The 26,859-nt window shown below is 40.6% G+C and overlaps 1 protein-coding gene across 1 annotated transcript in view; it reads left to right on the top strand.

Annotated features, from left to right (window-relative positions):
- The first annotated feature begins 4 nt into the window (after positions 1-4).
- The window catches only part of LOC104950042 (histone deacetylase 7-like), a 232,818-nt gene continuing 205,963 nt past the window's right edge, over positions 5-26,859 (top strand). The window contains exon 1 of the mRNA XM_010776482.1: positions 5-67. Coding sequence (XP_010774784.1) covers positions 49-67 — 19 coding nt within the window. The 5' untranslated portion in view covers positions 5-48. The remainder of the gene's footprint in view (positions 68-26,859) is intronic.

Here is a 26,859-nt window from a genome sequence, read left to right as displayed (position 1 = left end):
GACCACGGCCTCTGTGACGGACTGGCTTGTTGACGGACCCCTCTTTGGATGTCAGCACCCAAAACTGGTAGGCAAATGTTCACATCATATATCAATCTGTGAAAAAGTGTTCTGTTATGACTGAATTGGAAGTTTGGCATCTTATTATATTTTAAAGAGAGGATTTTAGAAGTTTAGCTGCTGAGGAAAAAGTGTTGTATCTTTTTGTTGCTTTGGTTCATCTTCACTGTGACTATCGGCAGATGGTCAGTTTTTGTTTTGCTTCATTTAAGATGTTTTTAGGTTTGTTCAAGTGAAGCTGCTACACTTTACATTCCTATATCTGCAAATCACATAAAATGTGCAAGAAGAAACATTGTGGTGAGCAGCAGCGAGAAAAAAGGAAATAACTGTAGCTCATTTTTGGGTTTTTTATTTGTTTGGTTTTCAAAGTGTCCTTTCTCAGGACGGGGAAGGGGTGAAAATTGGAAACAGACCCACCCACCCTGGAGAGCTAGTCTGTCCAGAAAAAGTATTAAAGTGCAAAGAATGAGGGAGACGCACAACAACAGTCCCTCACTGTAATACTAAGTTAGACGGATCAAAGAGACGGAAATGAGAAAGAGTATTTGCCCAGAAAAATGTAAAGATGTGACACAGTGAGAGTTGCTGTCACAACAGCGGCTGTCCTCTGTGCTGATGGACCTTTAGGCAAGTACAGCAAAAATTGGAAAAAAAGTTGATGTGCCTGATTCATCTTATTTGTGAATTTTTGCCCAGGACACAGAAGTCTGGACAAGCCCTATGCATCACATCAGTACTGCCACATGCTTTACACATTCTTGGTCAATCTCATTATAAAGTAAGAAGAGTCTCCTGCAGGTTTAGTTTTTCACCGCTCCTTCCTTGTTTTTGTGCTCTGTACATAAATCTTCCTGCATAAGATGAAATGCTGGCCTCAGCCTCTCTCGCCCAAAACACGAAATTTTTGCTCTATTTTTACTCTTGGTGCTGCTCCATTTTTAGAGACTTGTGTACGTGGTTTGTTGGGCTATAAATTAGACTGTAACTCCTCTCTCTGAAAGATAATAGGAGTATAATGATAACATTCATGGTTTATTTAGCCTGTGGTGATGAACACAGATGTCTGTTTTAGGGAGTTTTAAACTGATACAAAAACAGAGAGATTCCACCCCATCAAAAACATGCAGTTTGATATGTGTTCTAGCAAATCAACCTTCAAGCATGATCAATCGCCTGTACCTCAGATTATCTCATAATAATTGATTTGCCAATCGCAATATGATAACTGAAGGCATCTTTAATTATATCGCGGGAGAAAAAAGAAACGTCCAACGTGGAAAATCAGTCTCAGCAGCAAAGCTGTAAAAATGTCTTGATGAACTTGATGGTGGATATATCTGTCATTGTGATAAATCATCGGACTGAGTTTGTTTGGTTTGCAAAGGTCGAGGGGCAGCAGGTTAAGAGGCCACAGAGCGCTGGGAGTGGCCCTCAGGGACGTAACTCTCACTCTGTCAGGGTCACTGGTCACACTGCGTCTCACAGTGTCTGAATCAAGACATTGTGTCTTTAGGGCACACTGTCTTGAAAAACAACGTTGTGTGTTTCAATGCTGTGACATCAATCTTGCATACAGTATTAAAGCCTAACCAAACGTTTTGATAAATATCTATAACTATTTGTTTTTTTCTTTTAAACATTTAATATAAAACTTAGAAACGCACACCACTGACAACTTTATCCAAAAATATCCAATCAATCAAAACTTAAATGCATCTTTGCTTTCTGTCACCAAAATGACTGCATTTGTAATTCTTCTAGCACATTTTCCAAATTGCTTAGCCAGTACACTAATCAGGATTTATAATAAAATCTTGACGACCCAAAAAAGTTCACCTCTCCGTTCTTAAGACCGTTCTTCATCACAGCAATGGCTGCCAACTGAGGTCAAGTGAGCGCTGTAAAGGAATTAAAAAAGGATCTCCAAATATGTGGTTGACAGTAAGTTCACCTGAACAAGCAGTTGTTACTCTTTAGATAACAATCAATAATGCAGTCATTTATTTGTGTATCATCCCCTTGTGGAAAATTGCAAGAATCCGCTGGATATGAAATGTAACTGCTATTGGGAAGTTTAATTGTACATGAAAAAAAGGCCAACATTTTTTTGAGTGGATGAAGAGATTTATAGTGGCAACAACAACAACAACAACAACAACAACAACAACAACTATACGGCGATGGAAACCCCTTTTAGAAGGAAGTATAAAGTTAATGTTAATGATAGGTTGAGCTTTTTACTACATTCCTTTACATAATCACCCCATGCATTATATATGGCACTCTACTTGTTGCAAATGTATACTTTCTCTCATTAAATGTGGATGTTAGAAAATAAAAGTTCTCAATGTATCAACAGCCCAATAAAGAATGTACATTGTAAGGAGATTTCAAAATGAGCATTCACTTCACAGCGGTTTCAGTGAAATCGTCACCTCTCAGGTTTTTCAGTTTGACATGTAATTTAGAGATTCGCCACAAACCTTTTCAAAGGGGTACACACTGTTCTCAACTCTTATGTTTTGACCTTTTTCCACACGTGTGCACACAGGAGTGTGAAGGCGTCGTAAAGCAACACTTTCCAGCATCACAGTCAGTTTCCAGAGAAACTAGGCGAGTGCTGAATGCTATGTATCCCCTCTGTGGGTTGACTCTGCTTTGCTGTTTGGAATGGAAAGGCTTTAGAGAGCTCGCACCGCAACGAGCGGCCTCCAGCACGTTCTCGCTTCAAAGTCACCTCACAGCTGCCAGCAGGAGCTTCGCGTGGCCTACCTGCTCACGTGAAATGTTCTTTTAAGCAAAGTTAAAGAACTTCACAACCACTGTTTTACATGCGTAATGGAGCATTTTTTCTTTTATGTATACAACAAGGCAACGATCTGTAGATTCATAGTTTGGTTGAATGTCTTTTCTCTTTTAATCATTCAACTATAGGGATTTAAAGCTGCATAAACTGCTATTTTTGGCCATTTGGGGAAGTGGAACAACATTGATAGATTATTTCCTTTGAAAGTGTTTGTGTTTCTGGTGTCCTCCAACAACTGAGGGATTTGGCTCTTCAGCAGCTTAATGCTTCACCATGTTCACCAGCGAGTTGCTTACTCTGCCTGTCTGCTGCTTTGTGCTCGGAAAGCTGAGTACAGTTATACTGTATCGACTGAGATCAATCCTGAGCTTGTCCACACAATAAAATTAATTGACTTGCAATGATTGGTCTACCTATTGATCATTTAGAAACAGATGCCCTGCTTTTCAGTTTTATTTTAAAGTGCACTGAATTTCTTTGAGCTACATGACAATAACTAGGCATTTTTTACTTTCTTCTGACAAAATCAATGAATTAGTGTACAGCAATCTAGAAAATAAATCGATAATGAAAACAACCATTTGTTACTTGCAGGCCAAATAATCTGCCTTATCAGGTTTGATTAGTGCAGCGAAAGTGGCAGTAAAAGCAAAACAATGAGCTTAAAAAAAGAAAAAACAGATGTAACTGCGGCTGTGTTATGTGTTTCTGTGTGCATGTGTTAATTTGCGATATGTGTGTGCATGTGAGGTAGTATGACCCGCTGCATAGTGAATAACACATTCTTGAATGCGGACCCGAAGCCTCCTGATACCAGGAAATGTGTTTGACTGATAACTCCACACATTCCAGGGGTCACACAAATGTACCTTGGCACTTCCGTCATTGACTCCAATATCCCCCACATTAGCCATTAAACTGTGTAAAGATCAGAGCGAAACAATTACTCTTACATGTGTCATTGCGGCTCTGGAGCCATGCATCTTAACTATTCGTGCCCTAGCCTTTTTTCACTCCCTAATCACTTTCTCACTATCATTTCCCTGACTCCCTCCTTTTCTTTCACTTTTTTTTGGCAATTTGCCCTGCAACTGCTGCTCCCTCCATCACCGTATTGCCTGACTGCATTCCTCTCATTCCTACTGGCTTCCTGTGACTGGAAGAGGAGTGAGTCGTACTGGCCCGCAAAACTCCACCTTTGAGTCCTAACCATGTATGCCATATATGTGTCTTTTCCATTCTTCACTGTTCTGGCTTTCCATTTAAAAAAATCCAAAAATTGCATCTCTATAAGAGTCTGGTGATAAAGCCTTGAGGATGACTTTACCACATCATATTGTTCGCTTTCACTGAGCGGTCTCATGACTGGCCTTCTCTCTGTCTGAGTCAGTCACACAGATCCAAATGATCACAAGCTGACTGCGCTAAGACACAGAAACAGTACAGAAATAGTGTAATGCTTTAAGAAAAGAATGAGCGCTCCAATGACCTGTTACCAGAAACACAAATGTTGGTGCAGAGTTCATTTTTTATAAATACAGTGACCTCTCAGAAGTCCTATTGTTCATTATTGTGTACATTTTTTGCAAATTATTTTTTTTTCGTGGCAGATTATAGTTTCATTGTAAACATTTTTGTATCAAAATGTCAACAGGGCTGCGTTTTATAACCAGATATCAGGCACTTTAAATATTTGTATCCAAATGTGTTAGTTCAGCATTTAATGCCAGAGACATACGGATAGGGACAATTTATTTAATTACTTGTTGACAAGAATGATTGATGGTTGATTATGGCTGATGAATTTATTCGTAGAGGCCATAAAAAAATAATCTCTCAAATATAATCTGTTTAAAATGGGAAAGCAACAGATACCAAGCTCTCTCTACATCTGCAAATAGAGGAAACTCTGTTTTAAGCATGTGCAGTTGAAAATGGGAGATCTGTGAAATTCAATTTGCTTTTACGTATCACAAATTATTCAGGACACAGTCAACACTCGTGACAGAGGTTGCACTCTTAAGCCCTGCCAAGAAGAGCACAAGGGAAAAGACATACTGTTGTTGAAATTAAACTCAGTTATGTTGACAGCCTTTTTCTAACTAAGGCCATAATTTACCCCTTAGCTACATAATTTTAACTGAACAGTATAGTCATTGACCAGGACATGCCTGAGTCACATGAAATAAAAACTGGCTCAGCTTTACTGGTTGGTATGTCCCAGATTGGTTTATCTTGATGGATCGAATTATGTAGATAGTGGATTTGTCCACAAGCTCAACTGTGAGAAGCAGTGAGAGTTTAGTTTGGGAGAGGACATGTGAGGAGTGGCATCACTGTCTGAATTAAGAGTTGTTGCAGGCGTTTGTACATCCCAAATAGATTATAACTTTTTTGTTGACACTGACTCGAAAACTTGCCTTTGGCTTTACAAAGTCGTTAGAGTCAGAAATAAAGATACCGAGAAATCAGGAAAAAGGCAAATTACTTTTTACATTCTCTTAGGTTTGAGGGCTCTGCAACCCCCTCCTGCACAATGAAATGTACTTTTTTTGTAAAGTGGATGTATAGAATTATATGAAAAGCCTTCTATATGACCGAATATGTACATGTCTTTTAACTATGTTGTGTTTCATCTGGATTTATTTATATTTCTGGCCTTTTTCCCTTAAAAGTATCTTGTCTGATCCCATAAAAGTGCCCTAAAGATACACACTACTTACAGCTGTATTGCTGTAAAACACACAGCCAAAAGCAATTCAAATGTAAACTCATCTACTGTTTCGACCTTAAAGTTTACCATCAACAAGATGGCACAAGTGATAGGGATAATACTCAAAGTGCTATTTACTTGCTCCTTTTTCACTGCCCTCTTTTATATGCTCCTCACTATGATTAGTTTTTTTTAATCTATTTGTATGTGTCTTTCTCCAGGTCACTTGGGAATTTCAAAGGATCAAAACTCTACTGCCTTACATTTATCCATAACAATACATCATATTTTCTCAAATAAATATAGGCGTAGCAGCAGAGTAAAACTATCCTGTAATGTTTCCCTTTGAAAAGCAATGGAGGAGAAATATATAGTGGTATTGGAGATAGATAGGTCTGTTCAAATTTGCACTTTAGAACAAACTTGAGACTTCAGTAAATGTACCTACTGTAGTAAACACACACACACACACACACACACACACACACACACACACACACACACACACACACAAAGAGAGAGAGCATCCCTCTTACCCAGCTGAGTTCAGCAGATGGAGCCCTCGCACAGCTTCACACAGGCGGATGAGAGTGGTCTATCTGCAGTTTCACCTCCGTCGTTCAGTGAGCAAGAGACAGACAAGTGGATAGCAGCTTTCGGTGACGGAGCTCAGTCTTTGTCTTTCATAAAAACCGAGGCGTTTTTAAAGTTTTAGCTTAGCTTTCCGTGTAGCAGCTTTGACAGAGACGCGTGCTAACTAACGGCTGGAACCAACGTTTTGATTTTAAACACCAGGCAGCTAAACTGACACTAAAACGACCGGAGCAGCTTAGTCAAAGTAACAAGGACATTCAGTGGGACGAAGTTTTTTATCTGTTTTTCTTTTTTCTTACTTGCTATAGCTGCCTTAAACCTGGCTGTCAGATTCTCCAGTGTGGCATGAAGTTGGAAATACGTCGCGTTTGAACGTCACCTCCAAACGGTAGGCGATGTTTTCAGTTTATATATTGATAACGTGCACCGAGCGAGCAGTAAGCAAGCAAACCTAACACTTTTTTTTTTAAAGGTAATAACTTTATCAAAAAGAAACTCGACTGCTAGTGTTCTGCTTCCTTGTGCACAAGACGTGTCTCAGCTCACATTCTTGAACTTGTTGTTTAACTATTTGTGTGGTTAAAATGTAGATAAACATCAGCTGCGTACCATGAACATTTTGAAATCCATGTTATCCTTCTTCTGGCTTCCTTCCAAACTCAACAGGTGTAAAAGCCAGAGGTGGAAGAAGTACTCAGATACTGTACCTGTGTAAAATACCAGAGTGTAGGAATACTCTGTTACAAGTAAAAGTCCTGCATTTAAAATGTTCAAGTAAAAGGACAGTATTAGCATCACTAAAAGTACCAAAAATAAAAGTATTCATTATGCAAATTGATCAATTTCAGAATAATATATATTATTATGTTTTGATTATAGTTGTTGATGCAGTAGTTTGTTTCTCAAAGCTTGTAAAGGTGCAGAGCTACCTTTCTATACTGCAGGGTAGCTTGTGAATGTTACTGACAGTGTAACAAAAGTCTTATTAAAGTGTTGAATATAATTCAAATAATTAATCAAATGTGTATTAAATAAATGTGGTGGAATAAAAGAACACCATTTACCTCTGAATTGTACTGGAGTAGCAGTACAATGTAGCAAAGAATAGAAGTAATGAAGTCAATTAAAAGTATCTTAAATGTGTATTTAATTACAGTACTTGAGTAAATATACTTAGTTACTTTACGCCCCTGGTAAAAGCTCACATGGCTGAGATTGAAATGTGCAGGTAGTGTCCTCCGCTCCTTTCACTTGAATAACTGCAGTAGGCTACAGCAATTTAAAATAAAACAGTCATAATGATTTCCTTGATCAGAATAAACGTAGTACATGGCCAGAGTGCAACCTTAGCTTCATTACCTGCCTGGACCTGTAACTCGATGTGGTAATTATCCTAATCTGACAGGCAACGTGCCTATTGTGATAAACAGACCAAACAATTAGCCTATGTAATTATGGTATTAAGTCCTCTTTGTGAGTGCTAGTGTAGAATTTCCTATTGGATGTATTTCTGCCCATAACGTCATTGAAAAGTTTGACTCATTCACTACTAGGCAACAGATGTTTGGTTGTTTGATGGATTTTGGGTGCAGGCAGCTGTGTTGTGTGAGTATGTGTTCTGTATTATGACAGAAGTCATAAAAATTGCCCTTTTCAGTCCCCAGAAAATGAAAACACACACACACACACACACACACACACACACACACACACACACACACACACACTCAAAGGGCAGCCATGCGTGGAATAATGTTCTCATGTGTCCAGGTTCACTCTCTGGACGGGATGAGGTCATAGCCTCAGTGCTGCACGGATACAGTTACATTAGTTTCATGTGGGCCATGCCAAAGGAATCGACACCACCTATACTCTGCCCCCTTTCTGTTGCCCTTTAGATCTCGTCCTCATTTTCTTTTCCTCTCATCATCTCAGATAACCAGCAGGGATCATTATTGCTTTGAATGTCTAGCTGTTTGCATGCATGGTTGTCTCTGCAGCATGGACAATACTGTATCCAGGCATCTGATCATAATGCTACATGATTAGTGTCATCCTACATAAAACTGATCATGACAGAGGCTTTTTTGCTCAACAAGTTGTGACAGCCTCTGGGTTTGGCTTTGTCAAAGTCATAAACGCTGAATGGATGCAGGTTGAAATGACACATCATCATAATAGAGATATATTTTAATTTGTATGTCAACACAAATCGCCTATGTGATTCTACAGTTGGCATGTGCCCTCCCCTGAGTCATGCTCTGGCCCAACTAGTTGTACTGTAATTCTTACAATTTCTATAATTCATATTAGTCATTTACAGTGCGATGTGGTTGTGAGCTGTCAGTTTTTCATGTGTTGCAGTTGAGGTATGAAGCATGGGTTTCATTTTGCTTGGTGGGTAACCCTTATACAGATATTAGGTTATTTAAAGAACAAAAAGATTATAATGTTTAGGTCGAGGCTTTTCTGAGCATTCAAATCACCATGTGGTTAACACAGATACTGTAGGGAAGAGGTGGAGAGTTGTTTTGGTTTCTCTAAGGTGTTGGCTGAGAAAAAAGTGTTGTATTATAATCGAGTAAGAGAAATTCACTCAGCCAGAAACAAGGAATTGCACATACCTATCAGTATCTATATCATGTTGAGAACAGGTTCGGAATTAGGGCTGCAATATTTCCCCCTATCAAGTAACCTGCTAACTGTTTCTTAAATTGTTGATGTCTGAAAGTATTTTCCTTTTGATTACTAAACATTATCGTGTATAAAAAAAGATGTGATTACATGTTCATTTATTGAAGGTCATCTGAAGTATTATTCATTATCATTATTGATAGATCTGTTTTATTAATAGGTGAAGTGTTAGATGTCTAAAAAAGTGAAAACTGCCAGATACAATTTCGTAAACCCTTAGCTGATGACCTTATTTTTATTTTTATGCATTTCACAAGGTATTTTAAGTCTTCAGCTTATTAAAATGAGGTCATGATAAATTCAGTGCTATATTTGTACCGTGAATGCTGCATTGATGACTAAGATGACCGATGGAGGACTTTTCACCATTTGTGATAATCACTTTCTTTCAAATGTATTTGACCAGATGTTCAATCATTTATAAAACTGGTAGAAGAGCTTTTATTGACCACCCCAGAAAGGCCTTTTTTACATCAATGTATAGATCTATTTAGTGATCAGGGCATCATCGTTTTATATAAAGAAATGTTGTACACCTATGTGCTATAAACATTCTAGTTGTGAAAGTGAATACCTTTTCCCAGGACAGATAACCTTTAAAAGTCTCCTGTGTTTCCCAGTGTGAGCCACAGCGGTGCTCTGACAATAGGGACAGTGTTCTGGGCCGGCCAGAGCCCCAGATCACATTTCCTGTTCCTGATTTATTAAGATCAACTCAGCTGACTACTGATACCGCTCCTCAAAAACACAGCAACAGGACCGTCACTCTGCTTGTGCTATCACGCAAGTGTGTGTGTGTGTGCGTGAGATAATGGGGGAAAAATGTAGCTAATTAGGGAAAGTTCAAACAACGACAGTAACTTTATTAAAATCCATCAGTTAAGCCGGCTATTACCAGAAGACAGTAACCTTATTCTCACTGACAGCAGGGTGGATTTGAAACAAAGAAGCCCTTCTGTGTCGATAGCCTTCTAACCCAGTGTGCAATAACAGATTGTGATACACAGTATACCGCAGACACATGGGCGACTCATTAGGGAAGTGAGCATGAGAGCCTGTTCTCCCAGGCAAATCACCTTCATGCCCTGTGTCTTTTTACATGTAAAAAACGAATATAATCTAGCATTTCTGTATGTATGTGTGTGTGGCTGCATAAAGACCACATTCACTCATGTAACAGCTGGTAAGGCAGGATCATGGAGCACGGGTGGAGGTGTGTAGGTAAGGTGTACAGACATGAATCAGATACTGTTGGAAGTACATAAAGGAAATCAGCCGGTGTTCCCTTCAGGTCAAACAGTGGTTCATGTCATGATTTGCATAATTGAGGTAATAATTTGTCTGAATGAGGCAGTGTATCGGTTCTAATGGACCGTGTTATCTTTCAGCACCTGCTAGCACCAGTGTCCATTTTCTTGGCAGTCACACATATTCCCGGCAAAACAAGACAGAGGGTTTCAGTCTCATGCCAACCTATGGCAGTTCCCTGGGCCAAATTTAGCTTTGGTTTCCCCTTCCAAAAAAATGACCCTTTAGAACCCACAGGAGAAAAAAATGAACCCATTCAACAATTGTCAGTCTGTTTTGGCTGTGAGAAATCAAGCTGGAGAATCACAGTGAAGTGCATGCTACTGTAGATTGTGACACTCTCGTTTAGACACAGTTCTACTCTGAGCCGGCGACCCCTCATATTTTTTCCTGCGCCGCCTCAGGGACACAACTTCAAGAGAAGTCTTCTAACTGTCTGACCTCTGACCTTTTGGTTGAAGATTGGCATGGGCATTACAAAACTGTACTGATGATTGATGAGAGAAAAAAAGAAAAGGCTAGATGATGAAGGAATCTTTACTTGTGTGTCGTGATTATCCTGTTCACAGTCAAGTGTAGGAAAGTATGGCTTATTTGTGGCATAATAAGTTGTGACTTATTAAGCCTGGGGGAAAAGGAAGTGAGATGTGTGGTATGCTTTACAGAGTTTATTGCAATGGTTCGAACACATGCTCATGACTTAAAGAACACACATTTTTGGCATTACAAACATTTATGACCATGATTCTTCACATTTTGTTTCTGAAAATGTGTGAAAGGATCAGTCGCTTAATTGATCAGTTGATTCATTTACAACTATTTTTACAATTAAACCGTTATTTGAAATATTAAAAGTTCCAAATATTGAATGGTTCCAGTTTCTTAAATGTTAGAACTTCTTGCTTTATTAAGTCGTCACCATGGACTCTGGAAAACTGTGGTTGACATGTGTTTTCTTTTTATAGCCAAATAATTATCAAACCATTAATCATTCATTTACACAAAATGTAATAATTGACATAACAGTACATTTTATAGTAATTAAAGTTGTCTAAAAATAACATGATTTTTTACAACTTAAATTGTATATACAAGTCAAATGGTAAGTCAGACATAATATCACAAATGCATGTAATAAAGACAAATGTGATGTATGTATGACCAATTTCTGTACACATTTCTGCTAACAATATGCCAATACAAGAATAAGCCAGTATCACCATTACTCATTTCCAGTAACTCTGATATGAGGCTCAATAATTGACATACTCACACGCCGTGCAAATACAGAGCATGTGTGGACAATTGGGATTGCTATTAATACACTTATAGGCACACACACTCATAAAAACAACTGGTGTGATGCTATATATATATTGAGAAACAGCAATGCATCTCAATGTCCTAAAACCCAGGTGCGTGATGACACACAATAACACAAGTGTTAACTGACAGGTGACGCTAAAAATAAACCAGCATGGTAACATATACTGAAACTTACACAATGAACCACAGTGTTCTTTCAAAAGAAACAAATGGACAGTCACTATTAATAAATTGGCACCAACACACGCCAGCACCGATGCGCCGTGAACACGCGGCCTCAACTGTCGCACAGGCAGATCCTACTTATGCAAACACAAAGACCTGCTGTGTACACTCAAAAGAAACAACTGCACGCTATTAATACCTTGGCGCGTATAGGACACACATACTAGCTCACACTCATACGGATGCAAACACAAGGAGATTGATACTCCAGCTGCTCGGAAGCAGAGGGACAGAATGTCCCCAACAGCTGTGGATTCCTCTCAACGTAAGGACGGTGGGGGACGCAGGAAGGACTGAGAGATAGGTGGAGGGGTGAAGGTGGCCAGCATGGGGGAGAAGCTGTCATAGAGTTGCTATTGTGTGTTTGAGTTAGGAGGTTTGTTAATACAGAGCGCAGTGTCAGCCTGACAAGTTCTTACACTCATGTGATATCTTATTAAAAACAATACTAACATTATTTGTTTATATTTTTAACACATGACATATTCCGTCGTTGAACTTTTACTGCGTTGTTGCCTATTTACCCAGGCATAAATCTCAGTCCTGCTGCCAGTGTTATACAAATAGAAGCTAGCATTTAACCTGATGTGTTACTTCCAAACGTAGCTCTATCCAATTACCGCTGTGGAGTTCACGGCAACAATAAACAAAGCACATTTCAGGGCCACAGTGTGGATATAAATACTGCCGTGACTCTCAAGCTGCAGAAATGAAGCCTTTCAACCAAAATAGCAGCTTCTGCTTGCCTAAATGAACTGAGAGGATGTTATGGTGCAGACTAACTTTAGAAACAGGAAGTCACTGTTTCTGTGTGTACGTGTGCGTGCGTTTGTGCAAGAGTGTGTGTGTGTCACTGCTTCAGTGTGTTGCTGCAGAGGCCCACAGAAAGAGGATGATGGTTGTGAAACGAATATGCTATTACAGAAACCAGAAGTTTGTCTCCTGCCTATTTTTAGCACCACAAATGAGAGAGAGAGAAGCACGAACGCAGATGTTATCTAGATGGAGTTCTCCTTATTTGTAAAACGTTACATATACATATAGCTTTTCTCATCAGTTTAAAAATATGAAGCTTGCATTTTTAGACCACAATTGATGAATAGCGGACCATGGAAATCAATATTGGCTCTGAAAGATCTGAATTAGTAAACTTCTATTTTGTTAATTGTGAGCTTTCAATGTCCCTTTGGGTTGTAGTCTTAGTTCCATGATAGGAAGTAGTCAGCAGATTATTAAAACATTCAGGGTCAGGGAGAAATTAGCCTCGACTGTTCTTTGAATGCATCATGAGGCGACTTCTTGTTTTGTGCCTGGACATTTAACGAGTCATGCTGCATGTCTTCCTGAAGACACAGCTTCACAGTCAGTACAAAAGTCTGCCAAACACATTTGTAACAAAGACTTGCCTTTATTTTTAAACTTTAGAAAGATATGAACACATTTTGTCTGGACATTTTTGACATTATGTTTTCAAGGTTAAGAATATGCTTGAATTTGAATATATTCTTTATTTTAAGGGGGTACTATTATGGGGTTCCATCATAGCCTGTATGGTGCTTTCAGGTTTTTGGTCTTCTGGTGTCACATAAAACCACATAAATCATCCAAAAATATTGCTTTGGGTGTAAGGAAATTCTGTGAGCTATATTTCTTTTACGATTACATTCATAATCAAAATGTAGCTGTAAGTGATAATCTTCATGAGTTGGGATATCCCTGGTTGAGGTACCTTCAAATAGCTTGAGAAGAGCTGTACGGGCGTGTGAGATACCGTGATGTAGGGTTGAGTCAGTCAGTGTAGTCGTGTGTCTCACGCAGGATGCTTGGTATCACATTGTTTTAAGTGAGAAGAAGTCAGCTATGTGTTTCCTGGTCTTAGCTGTATGTTCAAGGTAAAAATATACCGCAGGTGTTTTTCTGTTTAGATGAGAAGAAACACTGACTTCCTGATCATTTCCTTTCTCTCAGGGGAGCTGACTTGTTGGTATTCAGGTGTGTGTGTTTATGTGAGAGTTTGTGCAGATTATTTGAGTCCCCTCTCCCCACCACAGTCCCGCAGCTCCAGTGATTGTCTGATTTCCTTTGAAAACATGCAGGCATGCTTCTAGTTAATAAACATGTTTCTGCTGCAACAGGTATTTCCTGTTGAACGTTACAAAAATGACATACAAAAGGGATTCAAAGCCTAAAATAAAGCCCTGTCAACTTCAACACTGGCATGAGGTTGCACGGACATGAGACAGGTGTTAGACAGGTTCAAATATTTTAGAAGTTAAGTTATGTCTGAAAGGTAATACTTCCTTGAGTTGCAAGGTAAGATTCCAGTGACGTAAAGAACAGACTCATCTCCCTGGGATGTCCCGTCTTTAGTGTGAGCTGCACAGAAAAACATGCATCAAAGTTTGATCACAAACTGTATTTCTGTTTTTCTCTGTTACAAACATGACAAAAACAACATGAGAACACATGCCTGTAACAGGAATCAGGCGGGACAACAGAACTGAATCCACTTGGCATAAACTGTGTGATATTATCTCGTATTGTAAATAGTCCGGGCCTTATTAACTCTCGCCTGTTTTGTCATGTTCTTCTGCGTGTAAGTCTCACTTGACCTGCACTATTAAGAGCGTGGGAGTGTTTTCTTCTTAAGAGGAATCCTGAGAACATGAAACGCCTTCACAGACATGAATACTTCTCACTCTGAGTCAGTCTGGCTGTTGGGAATAAAGGCCAAATGACGCTGCCTGGGTCTGATAGGACTGACTGCATGGCTGCTGCAGGATGGAAGTTAAGTTGGACTTGCACGTAACAGCACGCTTGTTTTGAGATGCTTTTTAGATCTGAACTGCTGAAATCTGATTTTGTTGGCTCTCATGGAAGTGTTTTTTTTAATGCAAGATCTTAATTCTAGCAGCAAATGTTGGAGACCAAGCCTTAACATTATGTGGCAACTCTGGAAACACATCCTACTCCACTTATCTTTGTGATTATATCATTTTTGGCTTATCTGAGTAGTTGGTTTGATATTGTAATCTTCTATTTGTTAACAACTCCCCTGAACAAATGAATAACTGTAATACAAGTATGTTTTTCTCAGATACTGCAATGAGAAAGTGACGGGTTTCATTGTTTCTCTGTAGCATTACTGTAAGTATGCAGGGTGTGCCAGTAAAGTAGTGTCCAGTTACAGCTAATACTACTGTTGAGTAATATTTGGGGTTGTATTCATTCAGGCGTACAGGCTTAGAACATTTCCATATCTCCCCCCCCCCACACTGTCCCACAACCCCAGAGGGAGCTAGGTGTCTCCTTCTCAGCTTTTGTATTGGTACCATAACATTACTCATCATGTTTATTGGTTTCGGGTGTCAGCCGCGTTGACATGTGAAAAAGGTATCAAGTTATCTGTGAGCTTGCATTTGCTTTAGTCTTGATGTTTTGGTGCACCATCAAATGTAAGGCTGGTGTTATTATGTTGTTCATACCACCCGGCCCATACTGTGCCATGCATGCTCTGTGGGCTTTGGATTGCATAAATAGATCAAAACCTTTTTTGCACTCCCCTGCACCTATAAAAAGACATCTGTCTTTCGTTAGGGCACCGAAGCTCGGTTCAATTGTCTCACTCGGGCTAAACTTAGCTTTTTATTTCTTTCATTTTAGTGAAACATGGAAGGAGATGACAGATTTATATACCTGACCCAAATGCCTTGACCACACAATGTTCAGACCCAACTCCCCACCCTGTTTCCTTCATTCTTTCTTTCTTCTCCGTTTCTTTCTTTTGTGCCCCTCCAACCCCAACACACACAAACACCCTTCTCTTCGGCTTTTCTGAATGCAGCGCTGGACAATGGCCAGTTCACTTGAGGCAGGAAGACTTGAATGAAATGAAATATGACTGGTGAATGTGCAGAGTTCAAGTACACATCTGGGCATACACTTATGCCAAATAAACCGAGTGCACTCTTGATGGTGTTTATGTAGAGAACAAACTGTGAATGGCACTCACATTGTTCTTGGATTTATTTGTGTGAATATCTGTTAAAAACATGCTTCCCCTTGTGTTATCACATCCAAGATATTTATACTACTTTTCCTACTCTATAATGATGATATATCTTTTAACCAGCATGAAGGGCATTGAAAAAAGGGTACCACTTTACAATAAGACTATCCTTATAAAGAGTTTACGAATAGTTTGTCATTCATTTATTAATTAGGTTGTGAACACTTTATAAATCATGAATAAGCTTTTATAAGACATGAGATAAACAGGGCAACTGTGACCGGTTGCTTGCCAAATAGTGAGCCCACATGTATCTGTACTGCTAAGCCTTATATTGGCTACCTAGCTTACTTTGTCTTCTTCATCAGCCAGCATCCTTGGTATCTGTTGTTCACTGCGTTGATATTGGGTACCTAGCTTACTTCGTCTCCTTCATCAGCCAGCATCCTTGGTATCTGTTGTTCACTGCGATGATACCGGGTACCTAGCTTACTTTGTCTCCTTCATCAGCCAGTATCCTTGGTATCTGTTGTTCACTGCGCTGATACCGGGTACCTAGCTTACTTCGTCTCCTTCATCAGCCAGCATCCTTGGTATCTGTTGTTCACTGCGTTGATATTGGGTACCTAGCTTACTTCGTGTCCTTCATCAGCCAGCATCCTTGGTATCTGTTGTTCACTGAGTTGATTCTCGCTAAGTAACCAATATAAGGCTTAGTGTGAAGTGTTTACAACCTAATTCATAACCTAATTATAAACCCTTTATAAATCCTTTATAAGGGTAGTCTTATTGTAAAGTGGTACCTTATTTTCTATCTATGACTATATCATCCTGCAGTAATATTGACTAAGTAGGATAAAAATGAAGAAGGACATAGGACTCAAGACTAAGACTAATTTATAAAACAGCTGACAAAATTAACAACACTGTGAAGAACAAATAATGTACACTTCACTGGGTTTCCTTTTACATTCATTTGAGCTTGCAGCACTTTAACCCAGCACTGCCAAGTTTGTGAAAGTGAAATATCTCTGAAATAGCCGGACAACTTTTGAACTAAAATTCAGCTATAAGTCAATATTTTTCTTATTGACTGCAAATTCCATGAAGCCCATTAGTTACTACGCACAATTTTAATTGTTAATTATGGGTCACAATTTAATAGTTTCATTTGAAAAAAAGGCTCAGTAATTTTAGTAAACAGCTGGGCACTGTCGTTTTTTGCAAACGTTAGTTAAACTAAGAAAAAGTGTGTTATTTGGGGACTATTTTCAGCTTTGGTTCTTTTGTGAGTTTCTTATGGAGCAGGATGATGACTGAGTCGCAAAAATAAACTGCAGTGCTACTGCTATGTCATGGTGATGGAGGAACAACTGAAGTAGGATACATTGATTTTGCTTTTGTTATTTTTAAGGAACTTATTCACACCAAGAACAACCTAGAATATTGGTTTTAACAAACAGAAGAGAAAGCATTACAACTATTAGCCAAATGACCATAACCTTTTATTATAGTAAAAAAATAAATTCTAAACTGTCATATTTCCTCAGAACTGACAATGTAATTGCTTTCAAGAAAACAAAACCTGCGTCTGAAGTGATGTAGCCATGGCAACTGACAACAGGTAAGAAACAGAGGCTCATTTACTTTACTTAGCCTACTGGATGGCAGCAAAATGCTTTAGCCCTCTTTCCAATACATTGCCATTATACCAATAAATTGCCATTACAGCATGTGACCATTTCATCAAGAGTGATTATTAATGAACACGAGAGTACAGAATATGGATTCAACAATATAGAAGGTTTTTCTGATGTGTTTGTCTTCGTCTCATTCTTTCTCTTAGAAACCAGGCCGTGTGGTGGGTGAGAGATGAGGGGGTCGGGCCTCACAGGGACCTCCACCCTCGGGGGGAACAATGACTGAGATACAGGCTGACAGTGGGCAGCAGGAGGCTGGCACATCCCAGGCAGCACAAGCACCATGGGGCACGGGTCTGTGAGGCCCACCCATCCTAACAAGGGCACCCACCACCCTCCCAATCACACCAGTGATAACATGCATGAGTGAACAGAAACCTGTTCCTGCAGTGGGACACCTCCAGTGTGAGGAGCAGACTGAGACATGGACAGGAGACAAGCTGGAACTGAGCAAGCAATGCTTTTAGGTCATTATTTTAACACAGGTTTAATACCACTTACCATTTACACAGGAGTTATAGCAATATTGTGCTTAACGGCGAGGGAAGCGTTGCCATGGCAACAGCTTTTGAGGAAAACTCACTATTGTCATATTGAGGTGTTGAGGGCCGGACCACTAACTGTCATCTGAAGTCCGGTGCAGTTTGGACCATTTTCCATTGACTTAAGACAACATTGTGTTTTATGGCGAGGGATAAGTTGCCATGGAAACGGCATATGATGACAATCCATAATTGGCATAGAGCTGTTGAGGCCCGGCCCATTAATGATAGTCTGAAGTCTGGTGCCGTTTGGACGTTTTTCCAGTGAGTTAGGACAACACCATCTTTCATGGCGAGGGATCTGTCGCCATGGCAACTGCATATGATTACATCCCATAATTGGCGTAGAGCTGTTGAGGGCCGGACCATTAGCCATCATCTGAATTCTGGTGCAGTCTGGACCATTTTCCATTGACTTAAGACAACATTGTGTTTTATGGCGAGGGAAGCGTTGCCATGGAAACGACAAATGGTGAGATATCAGATTTCACGTAGAGCTGTTGAGGCATGGACCGGTGATATAAAAGTGAAGATTGGGGGACGATGGGACCGTGTCCATTGGAGTTACAGCGACACCGTGTTTTATGGCGAAGGATCCGTTGCCATGGTAACGCCACATAATTAACATCAGATTTGACTTAGAGCTGTTCAGGGCAGCAGTGTTAACCATCATGTGAAGTTTGGTGGCGTTCGGAGCATGTCAGTGGGCGTTATGACATCATCGTGTTCCATGGCGAGGGATCGCCTAGCATCGAGCTAACGCAAACTTTGGCGCCAAATCACGGCTATGCCGTGCGAAAGAAAAAAAGTTCCGTGATAACTTTAAATTGCCCATGTCTCGAGAAGCTACCCGACGAATTTCGAGTCGTACGGATAAAGTCCCTAGGAGAAGATAGATTTTGCGCGGAGAACGAGGAGGTTTTTCCGACGCCAAATAAAAAATGGCCGACTTCCTGTACGTTATTTTATACCCCTCCAAGAGGCTTTTTTGTTCGTCTCCGCACCCTAGATATGCGTAGCGAGTTTTGTTCGTTTAAGTGAAGGTTAAAGTGGGGGGAGTTTACGTTAAAAACGGAAGTGGGCGTGGCCTACACAATTTTTGACGCAAAGTTCCGGAACCAATTACACTTCGCGATTTTCAACACTTCTGACGCGAGTGCAACATTTTGTGAGTTTTCACATAATTGTGGGGGTCAAAAGTACACGCAAAGTGTTCAAATAATAATCATAACAAATAATCGGTCCGATATCAACAGTTTACAGTGACGTGGGCATAGCCCACTGTAGTCGCGTGGTCTACCTACTGTCATGATTTAGGCCACTTTTAATGGGCTTTGGCCCCTCGTTTTCCCAGTTTTTTGTGGGTTTTGCATGGTTATCGCTCGCATCGCGAGCGACTAAATTGATCGTAACGATATTAATTATGCAATTCTGCGCCCACGTGACTGGGCTCGCGCGGCCTATCAGCCGTCATGTTTTCCGAACCTTTTCTGTGCTTTTGCCGGTCGTTTTCCCTGTTTTTGGGTGTGTTTCGCAGGTTTATCGGTCGCTGCACGACCGATTTCAATAGGGTCTTCGCCGATCTCTGGTCTCAGACCCTAATAAAAGGGTCGCGTTATAAAACAATTCACTCAACAATTAATAATCATTAAGGTGGAATCTAACTATATCCCGAATAATTTTTATTGCATCCAGGGGTAGAAACATGTTTATTTCTGCTGTAAAGTTGGGCATTTTAACATGGGGGTCTATGGAAATTCCTCCTTTCAGTTTGTGGCACTTCCTTATTGGCGTCCCGGCTCTGCCCCAGAGTTTGCCGCTTTGGTGTAACTAAAGTCTGATTTAAGGGTTGTTTATATTTCACATCATTAATCAGAATCTGCAAAGTAACTAAAATAAATGTAGTGGAGTACAAATACCAGGTTAACCACTAAATTGCATGTTTTACATGGTGCTTTGTATTACTTGGGATCAATAAAGTATATCTTATCTTAAAGGTCCCATGTCATGGCCATTTCTACTGATCATAATTCCATTGTTGAAGTATTACGACCCTGGGTCATTAGGTCATTTGTGTGTATGCTTTTCCCTCCTTCTGTGTCTGTGTGTGTGTGTGTGTGTGTGTGTGTGTGTGTGTGTGTGAGTGAGCAAGCAGGTGGTGCTCGTTAGCTGATTGGTCCACCTGAGGAGATGGGAGCATTTTTAGTGCAGTTCATCGGATCTCTCTCTGACTCAACTTCTCCATACTCCCAACGCTGCGCGTTTTTAGATCTTTTGTCCTGTTGTGCTGTGTTCGCACTTTGAGAGTATCTTGTCCTTCTCTGCTTGCTGTGAGCTATTTTACTTTACCTATCTTTGTAGACTGGTTATTTCTCAGGAGTGCAAACCCCTTTTTCTTTCTTTTGGATTGTTCGTTTTCTCCTGTTTTAAGTTAGAGTAGGTAATAATCTGCCATTATGTGTTACAATGGCGGTTGTTAGCAACCAAAAAATGACAAACAGATGAGAATGCTGTGTGGGGTCTGGGTGCTGTGTTGGCGGGACGTTGCGGGGCTCGCTGCTCCGCCCTTTGAGACTCGAGGAGCCGACAGTGTGAGCTGTATTACTGGTGTCACGTCCTGGTTGCTGCGAGACAGCGCGAAACTCAGCCTGAACTCAGCCTGAGCACAAACACGTGAGTGTGTGGCGAACTGTGAGTGGAGATCCACGCAGCTGCGGCTGAGAAAAGATAAGGTTGAGTGCGCCGGCGAAACTCCGCGGAGTATCGCAGCTGAGAAAGTGTGTGTGTGTGTGTGTGTGTGTGTGTGTGTGTGTGTGTGTGTGTGTGTGTGTGTGTGTGTGTGTGTGTGTGTGTGTGTGGCGCTCCACGGATGGTTCCATTTGGACCTGGGCATGGTCATGTCACTGTACCTAGGAAGAAAAAAGAAAAATTCTCCAACGAGGCGCTTTCTGGGGCAACATAGACAGGTATTTTCTCTGTGTTAAGAAGTTTTTAACTCCCCATACAAGCCAGAGGCCCCAGTACGTCGTGACCGCAGGGGCCAATGCTGGTAAGATTGCGATTCATTCATAAAAAAAAGGAATCCAGCTCCGTTAAAATAGACAAAACAGGTTTTGATCCCTCCTCCCTTGGCCTCCCTGACCACTTTAATTCAGGGAGTTTACTTGATTGACCAGAAAAAGCGACTATCGCTTTCCAGTCTGTTAACCCAGATGCAAAGCGATACAAAATCAGGCACAGTGCTGTGAAACTCAAATTAAGTTAAAGAGACAAACAACAAAATGAGAGTGCAGGACCTGAGCAAAAAGCTGAAAACACATACCACTTCCACCCAGAATGGGAGGATGAATATTTTTGTTGTGATGTCACATCCAAAGGTTATTTGCCTGATTTTGTAAAGGCAAGCGTCGCTCTGCCAAAGAAAGGTACACGTGGAGAGGCATTATCGGAGGTGTTCAAGGCCCATATGAACAGCAACTTCCCTCCGAGTAGCGAGTTGAGAAATGATCATGGTATTATTGCTACCAAACATTATCTCGTAGTCTTAGTGTCGCTCAACTCGTTTCTAATATGTCAAAAAGACAAAAAAATGCGGTGGTATGGTCGTGTTGTATTTCGATCTTTCCATCCATCAGACGAGATCTCTCTTCTCCCATGTGCGGAGGGGGGAGGTTGGCGAGTTTATCACCACGCAGCTGCTACATGCAGCAACACACGGCGGGATTGGTGCGGAGAGAAGCTTCCAAGGTGTGGTTAAATGTTACCCGTACTTGAGGTGGAACAATGCTCGTTGCAGAGTGTTTAGCATGTAATGGGGCGGTAACACTGAGCAATTTGTCTAAACATTTAGCAAAAGTGCACCACATATTCAGACGGAAGGGAATGCACCGTGTTCAACTGTCCTTATCTAGTAGCTCTGTAGCCCCCATCCACGGTAACGTTTCCACCGTTCAGGTATTATGTATGTCTATGCAACACATTTTTTTTGTCGGAGTTATACACATACTATACAAACATGGGTTTAATGATTAGAGGTAACAGAGTTATCTCTTTATTTTGTTAAAGTTTCAGTTTATTTGTTTACAGTTCTGTCATCAGATTATTTAATACGATTTGTTAAAACATTGTGGTTTCTTTTGATGTGAAAATATTATTATTTATTTTAAATAAAAAGCAAATGTTAATTTTGTAAACAATTTGTTAAGTTCATTTAATATGTATTTTTGAATCAAGTATTATTCATCTTTATGTCTTCATTGGTTAGTTTCACATGCCTAAAAAAACCTCAAGCCCTAAATCTTAAAAGTTGATGGCTAAATAAGAGCGTTTGAGAAATTGTGCAAGGCATACAGTAATAGTCAGAATAGTCGATTATATCGTTTCATTAATTGATAGATTAATCGATTATCCAAATTAGTCGTTTGTGTGCAGCCCTATTGTAGTTATCCCATGTATAAATAAAACGTGTTATTCAGCAATATTCAAGGGCCCTAAACCTCCTCTAAAGGGGGTCCGGGGGGCATGCTCCCCGGGAATATATTTTTTAATGTTGAAGTTAAAAGCATCAATCTGGTGCACCAGTTTTTTTCCTTTATTCTGTTGTTTTTTTATACTATAATGATTATATAAGATGTGCCTTTACCTGGTTGTAGAAAAAGTTTCTTATATTCGTTAGCATACTTTAACGCAGATGCTATAACAACGAAAGTTATTGACTGTATGATGCAGTATGACGGATGAGCAGATCGGCCACCAGGGCTTTCAATTAAAGACAGCAACCACACAAAAACTGCGGCATGGAGCCTCCTTATGGGTATGCCATTTCTGAAGTGCCATGCCTGCAGTCGAATAGTACGGAGCCCTGGAGGGTTCATAGAGAGAAAAATAAATAAAACGAGGCCACGTTTATTTAACTCGTCGTGCACGCTTAATAACTCGTGGCACGCTTTAATAACTCATGCGCCGAGATAGTTAGGTATATAATGTAGCCTACAGCACAATACAGACCAGCCTTTCTCCCCGAAGCATGAAGAGAAGTTCCTTCTGCTTGATAGGTAAGTTAAGTTGATTATTATGATATGTAAACATTGAATTGCAGCTAACTGATGTAATTTGGCCATCCTACCTGTTAGTTTGTGCTGCGCTATTATTAAGGCACAGCGACCGACATAGCCAACTTGCTAAGTTTACAAGCTAATACCGGTAGCACTAGCAGCTAGGATATAATGGTGTCAGACACTAGTTTTTCAACCATGTTCGGGATGTAGTGATAAAACACTTTTGATTGTGCATCAAGTGGTAATGTTCTTATTTGTTATAAATAACACACGTCCTTGAATCTTTTAGGACTAGCTTCACTAGCACTTTATTAGCCAACAAGCAGTACCAAGTTACATCTTGATTCTACTCACTTCTATATGTCGATATATGTTAATGCAACCTAGTGGTAACATATATGCATTGTAACTATGCATAAACATCCTATCATTACATCAAGTGTTTTCAATGGATTTACAATGTCACCATAACATACTTTTACAAATCCACAGTTCTTTGCAATCGTAAACGTTGGTGAATGTTTGCCAATTTATACTTTGGTTTAATTCCTCTTTCCAGAGCAGACAGTTGAAACAATGGATGCTGAGCTGAGGGGTTTGTTAATTAAGCGGAACATTTCTGAGGAATTTATCCAAAAGCTGGAAAAATGAAAAGGTAAGAGCCAGCTTTACATATGTACGAATGTAAAGTGTGAATTGCGTAATGACCTTTCCTGAAGATGAAGAACAAGTCAAAGAACTGACAATCAATGATTTTTTTGTTGAATCCAGAAAGCACACATTTTGGCACAGTGAGGGTTAGTGTTTGCTTACAAAATCGAAATTGGATTTTCTTTTTTAATGAAATTATTTTAGCAGGGATGAATAACAGATGGTTGGAAAATTTGGGCAATACAAATAAAATTGGTAGAGTGTTGAACATTTTAGGAGAGTATTCCCAATTGAAAGCTGATTTGAACATAATGTAGCTCAATGGTTTTAAGAGTCAAGTCATTCAATAATTCTATTATTTATTTCGGCACATTAATATTAATTATAATTCATGCTCCAACGATTGTTTTTGGGTTTTTTTCTCCAGATTGATGCATCAGTAAATACCCTGTAATGACGGATGCTGACCTGGCAAAGTACATCCCCTAAAGCTGGAGATAGAATAGCTACTGTTGCCTTCTGCCTGGCATATAACAAACTTCATCGGCTTGAACCAAAGAGCGGAAAAGACACAAAATGCTCAAAGGCTGCGACAGAAGATTTGGTCCTCTGGTGAGGCACAGTACCTGCAAAAAGAAAGCCATGGGCAGGAAATACAAGTGCTAAGAAAAGCAAGAGAGACGGGTTGAACCTTGGATGGATGGATTGCGATGGAAAGCAGAAACGGTACAAACCAAGTGAACGGCAATCAACTGGTGGAGGAACGCAAACCACCTTGATCCATCAGCAAGGACAAAACATTAGTGGAAAATCAAAGAAATGCTGAAAACTTGTTTTCCCAGATGGTTTTTCAAAAAGGGACAAGAGAAAGCTCCCATATTATTCAACCTGAAATTGAATTTATGCTCAGGTACAGGTCAGCCAGTTCTAGCACTGTGGATAACTTGTATGAAGAAAGCCAGGAACGTAAAATCCTTAGATTGTACCCTTCCGTACAAAATATAGGAAAGTGGAGCCTGTCCCTCAGATGAAGAGGAGGCAGAGATGCAGTTAACCTCCAACCCCAGTTGTAGATCTTTACTGGAAGTGGAGCCAGCATTATTCAACCTGATGTACCAGGGGATCGTGACATGGTTCATACAAGAGATGGCGATCTTGAGATTATTTATTGGGGGCCCTATGGCCCAAATGATGGTGTGGCAGTTAGATGACACACTACCGTGGAATGACCCCGGAAGCCCCACCAACCATGGATTTGGGCGACCCGCACCTGCTAGTGGAAATGACCAGCCACCCACAATGGATTGGGCGACCCCGCAACCTGCTTCCGGGAATGACGCACGGACCTAAAACAAAGCGCAACCACAAGGATGGGCCGACCCCGCAATACTGGCTCGTGGAATGACGCAGCCACCACATGGATTGGCGCCCGCAACGCTGGCTCCGTGGAATGACCAGCCACGCACATGGATTGGCGCCCGGCAACCCTGCTCCGGTGGAATGAACCAGCCACGCACCACATGGATTGGGTCGACCCCGCAACCTGCTCGTGGAATGAACGCAGCCAACCACATGGATTTGGCGAAGCCGCAACTGGTCTTGTTACAGAGCCATGGAATGACCAGATAAATGGATGAACCTGGCTCCCTGTTCACACTGATTATGCAGGAGGGGGCATTTGCTCACTGACCTTATCAAAGCCTTCCAGCCCAAACCCCAGAGCATTTTAAACAGCTGAGGTGTTTATAAAATGCGTCTACCCAATGGTAAACTTGAAAAAAAGGAGAGGGGAAGTGGTGTGCCCGGGACTGGCCTAACTGAATTTTGGAAGCAAGAACCTTTTATGAAAGATGCACCTTGGGAGGGATGTAAAAGTTTCCCTTTTATTAGGCATGATTATCAGTCTGAAGAGTGGCAGGCAATTGCCAGAATCGTTAGTAGTAGGGTGGAGGATTGCTCGCTAATTTCGCCAGTGAAATGGCAGACCATTCCTTGAAGAGGCCCCACTGTAACGCCACATCACCAAGTAGCTTAAAAGGACACCAGCTTTTTGGCAGTAAACGTGTCTGACAGGAGAGAGAGGTCCTTGTTAATGGCTTTTGGAAGACTTCAACCTCTGTTGACACCCGATGGCAAATGTTTTTGATGGGGCCCTTGAAGCACATGGTGCAGCAAGGTCGCTACCAAGGACAATCTGATCCAGCTGCTTTCACAGATGGACAGCAAGGCTCTCATACAGGCACCAATGTATGTAATCCAAGTGTTGGCGTCCCAATTGTGGTGCACTTAGGCAAGTGTGTTGCACAAGATGCCCTGAATGTGTTATACACCGCAGAAACACCAAAAAACTGGAAAAGCAGTGAAGGAGCTCCTTCAGTTCCAGATTGAGATGACTCCCACCCGCAGACTGCAGTTGCCCGCTACCTGAAGAGATATGTAGGTGAAGGATCTGAGGCACCTTCAGCTTTTCTTCCGGCTTCTGCGACTGTTTCCAATTTAGATGACACAACTATTAAGATACAAATTCATCGAAACCCGAACTTCGAGCGAAGGACACAATCTCACACATGTGGCTGCCTTTTAAAACCCTACCTTGTAGGGTAACCACCAATTATCCCAGACCTCCGCAGTGATTTTAATAAGTGTAGCTTACAAGCTCTGTGTGGGGTGATGGATAATCATCTAGGACAAGAAGGAGATAGCGTCTATAGGTTGGCACCGACAATTTCTACTCGGCAGTTATGAGTTTTTGAAAGGAAGCATTTAAAGACAGGAGATAATTTTCAAGGTGCAAAAAGGCTTCTTTCCAAGCATTTACATTTTCTTACTAGGCGGGCTAACGTTTATATATGCAGCTTTGAAACTTTAAATTTCTAATAAAGCTTCTTCCGCGGTTGCCTTCGACATAAAATGCAATGCAATTTTCCCCATAAGGATTTTTTGGAAAAATAGCTCGAAATACAGGTCTGTGGTTGACCAGCATTGAAGAGACGGATCACGTTTTGTTTAGTTGGATAATGTCGCAACATGTCCTACCCATCTCTTTTATGAATTTTCAGAATTCATGAAAATGATGCGATCACTAATGTATCAATTCGAAAATTATAAAGAGATAGGGGTGACATGTGGAGATTGTCGCGGCCCTGAAAAAACGTGATCCGTCCTCTTAAG

The sequence above is a fragment of the Notothenia coriiceps genome, unplaced genomic scaffold (genome assembly GCF_000735185.1).
Source record: "Notothenia coriiceps isolate Sejong01 unplaced genomic scaffold, NC01 NC01_scaffold00017067, whole genome shotgun sequence".
Taxonomy (NCBI): Eukaryota; Metazoa; Chordata; class Actinopteri; order Perciformes; family Nototheniidae; genus Notothenia; species Notothenia coriiceps.
Note: the sequence above shows the minus strand (reverse complement) of the source record. Positions and strands in the feature narration are given on the sequence as shown.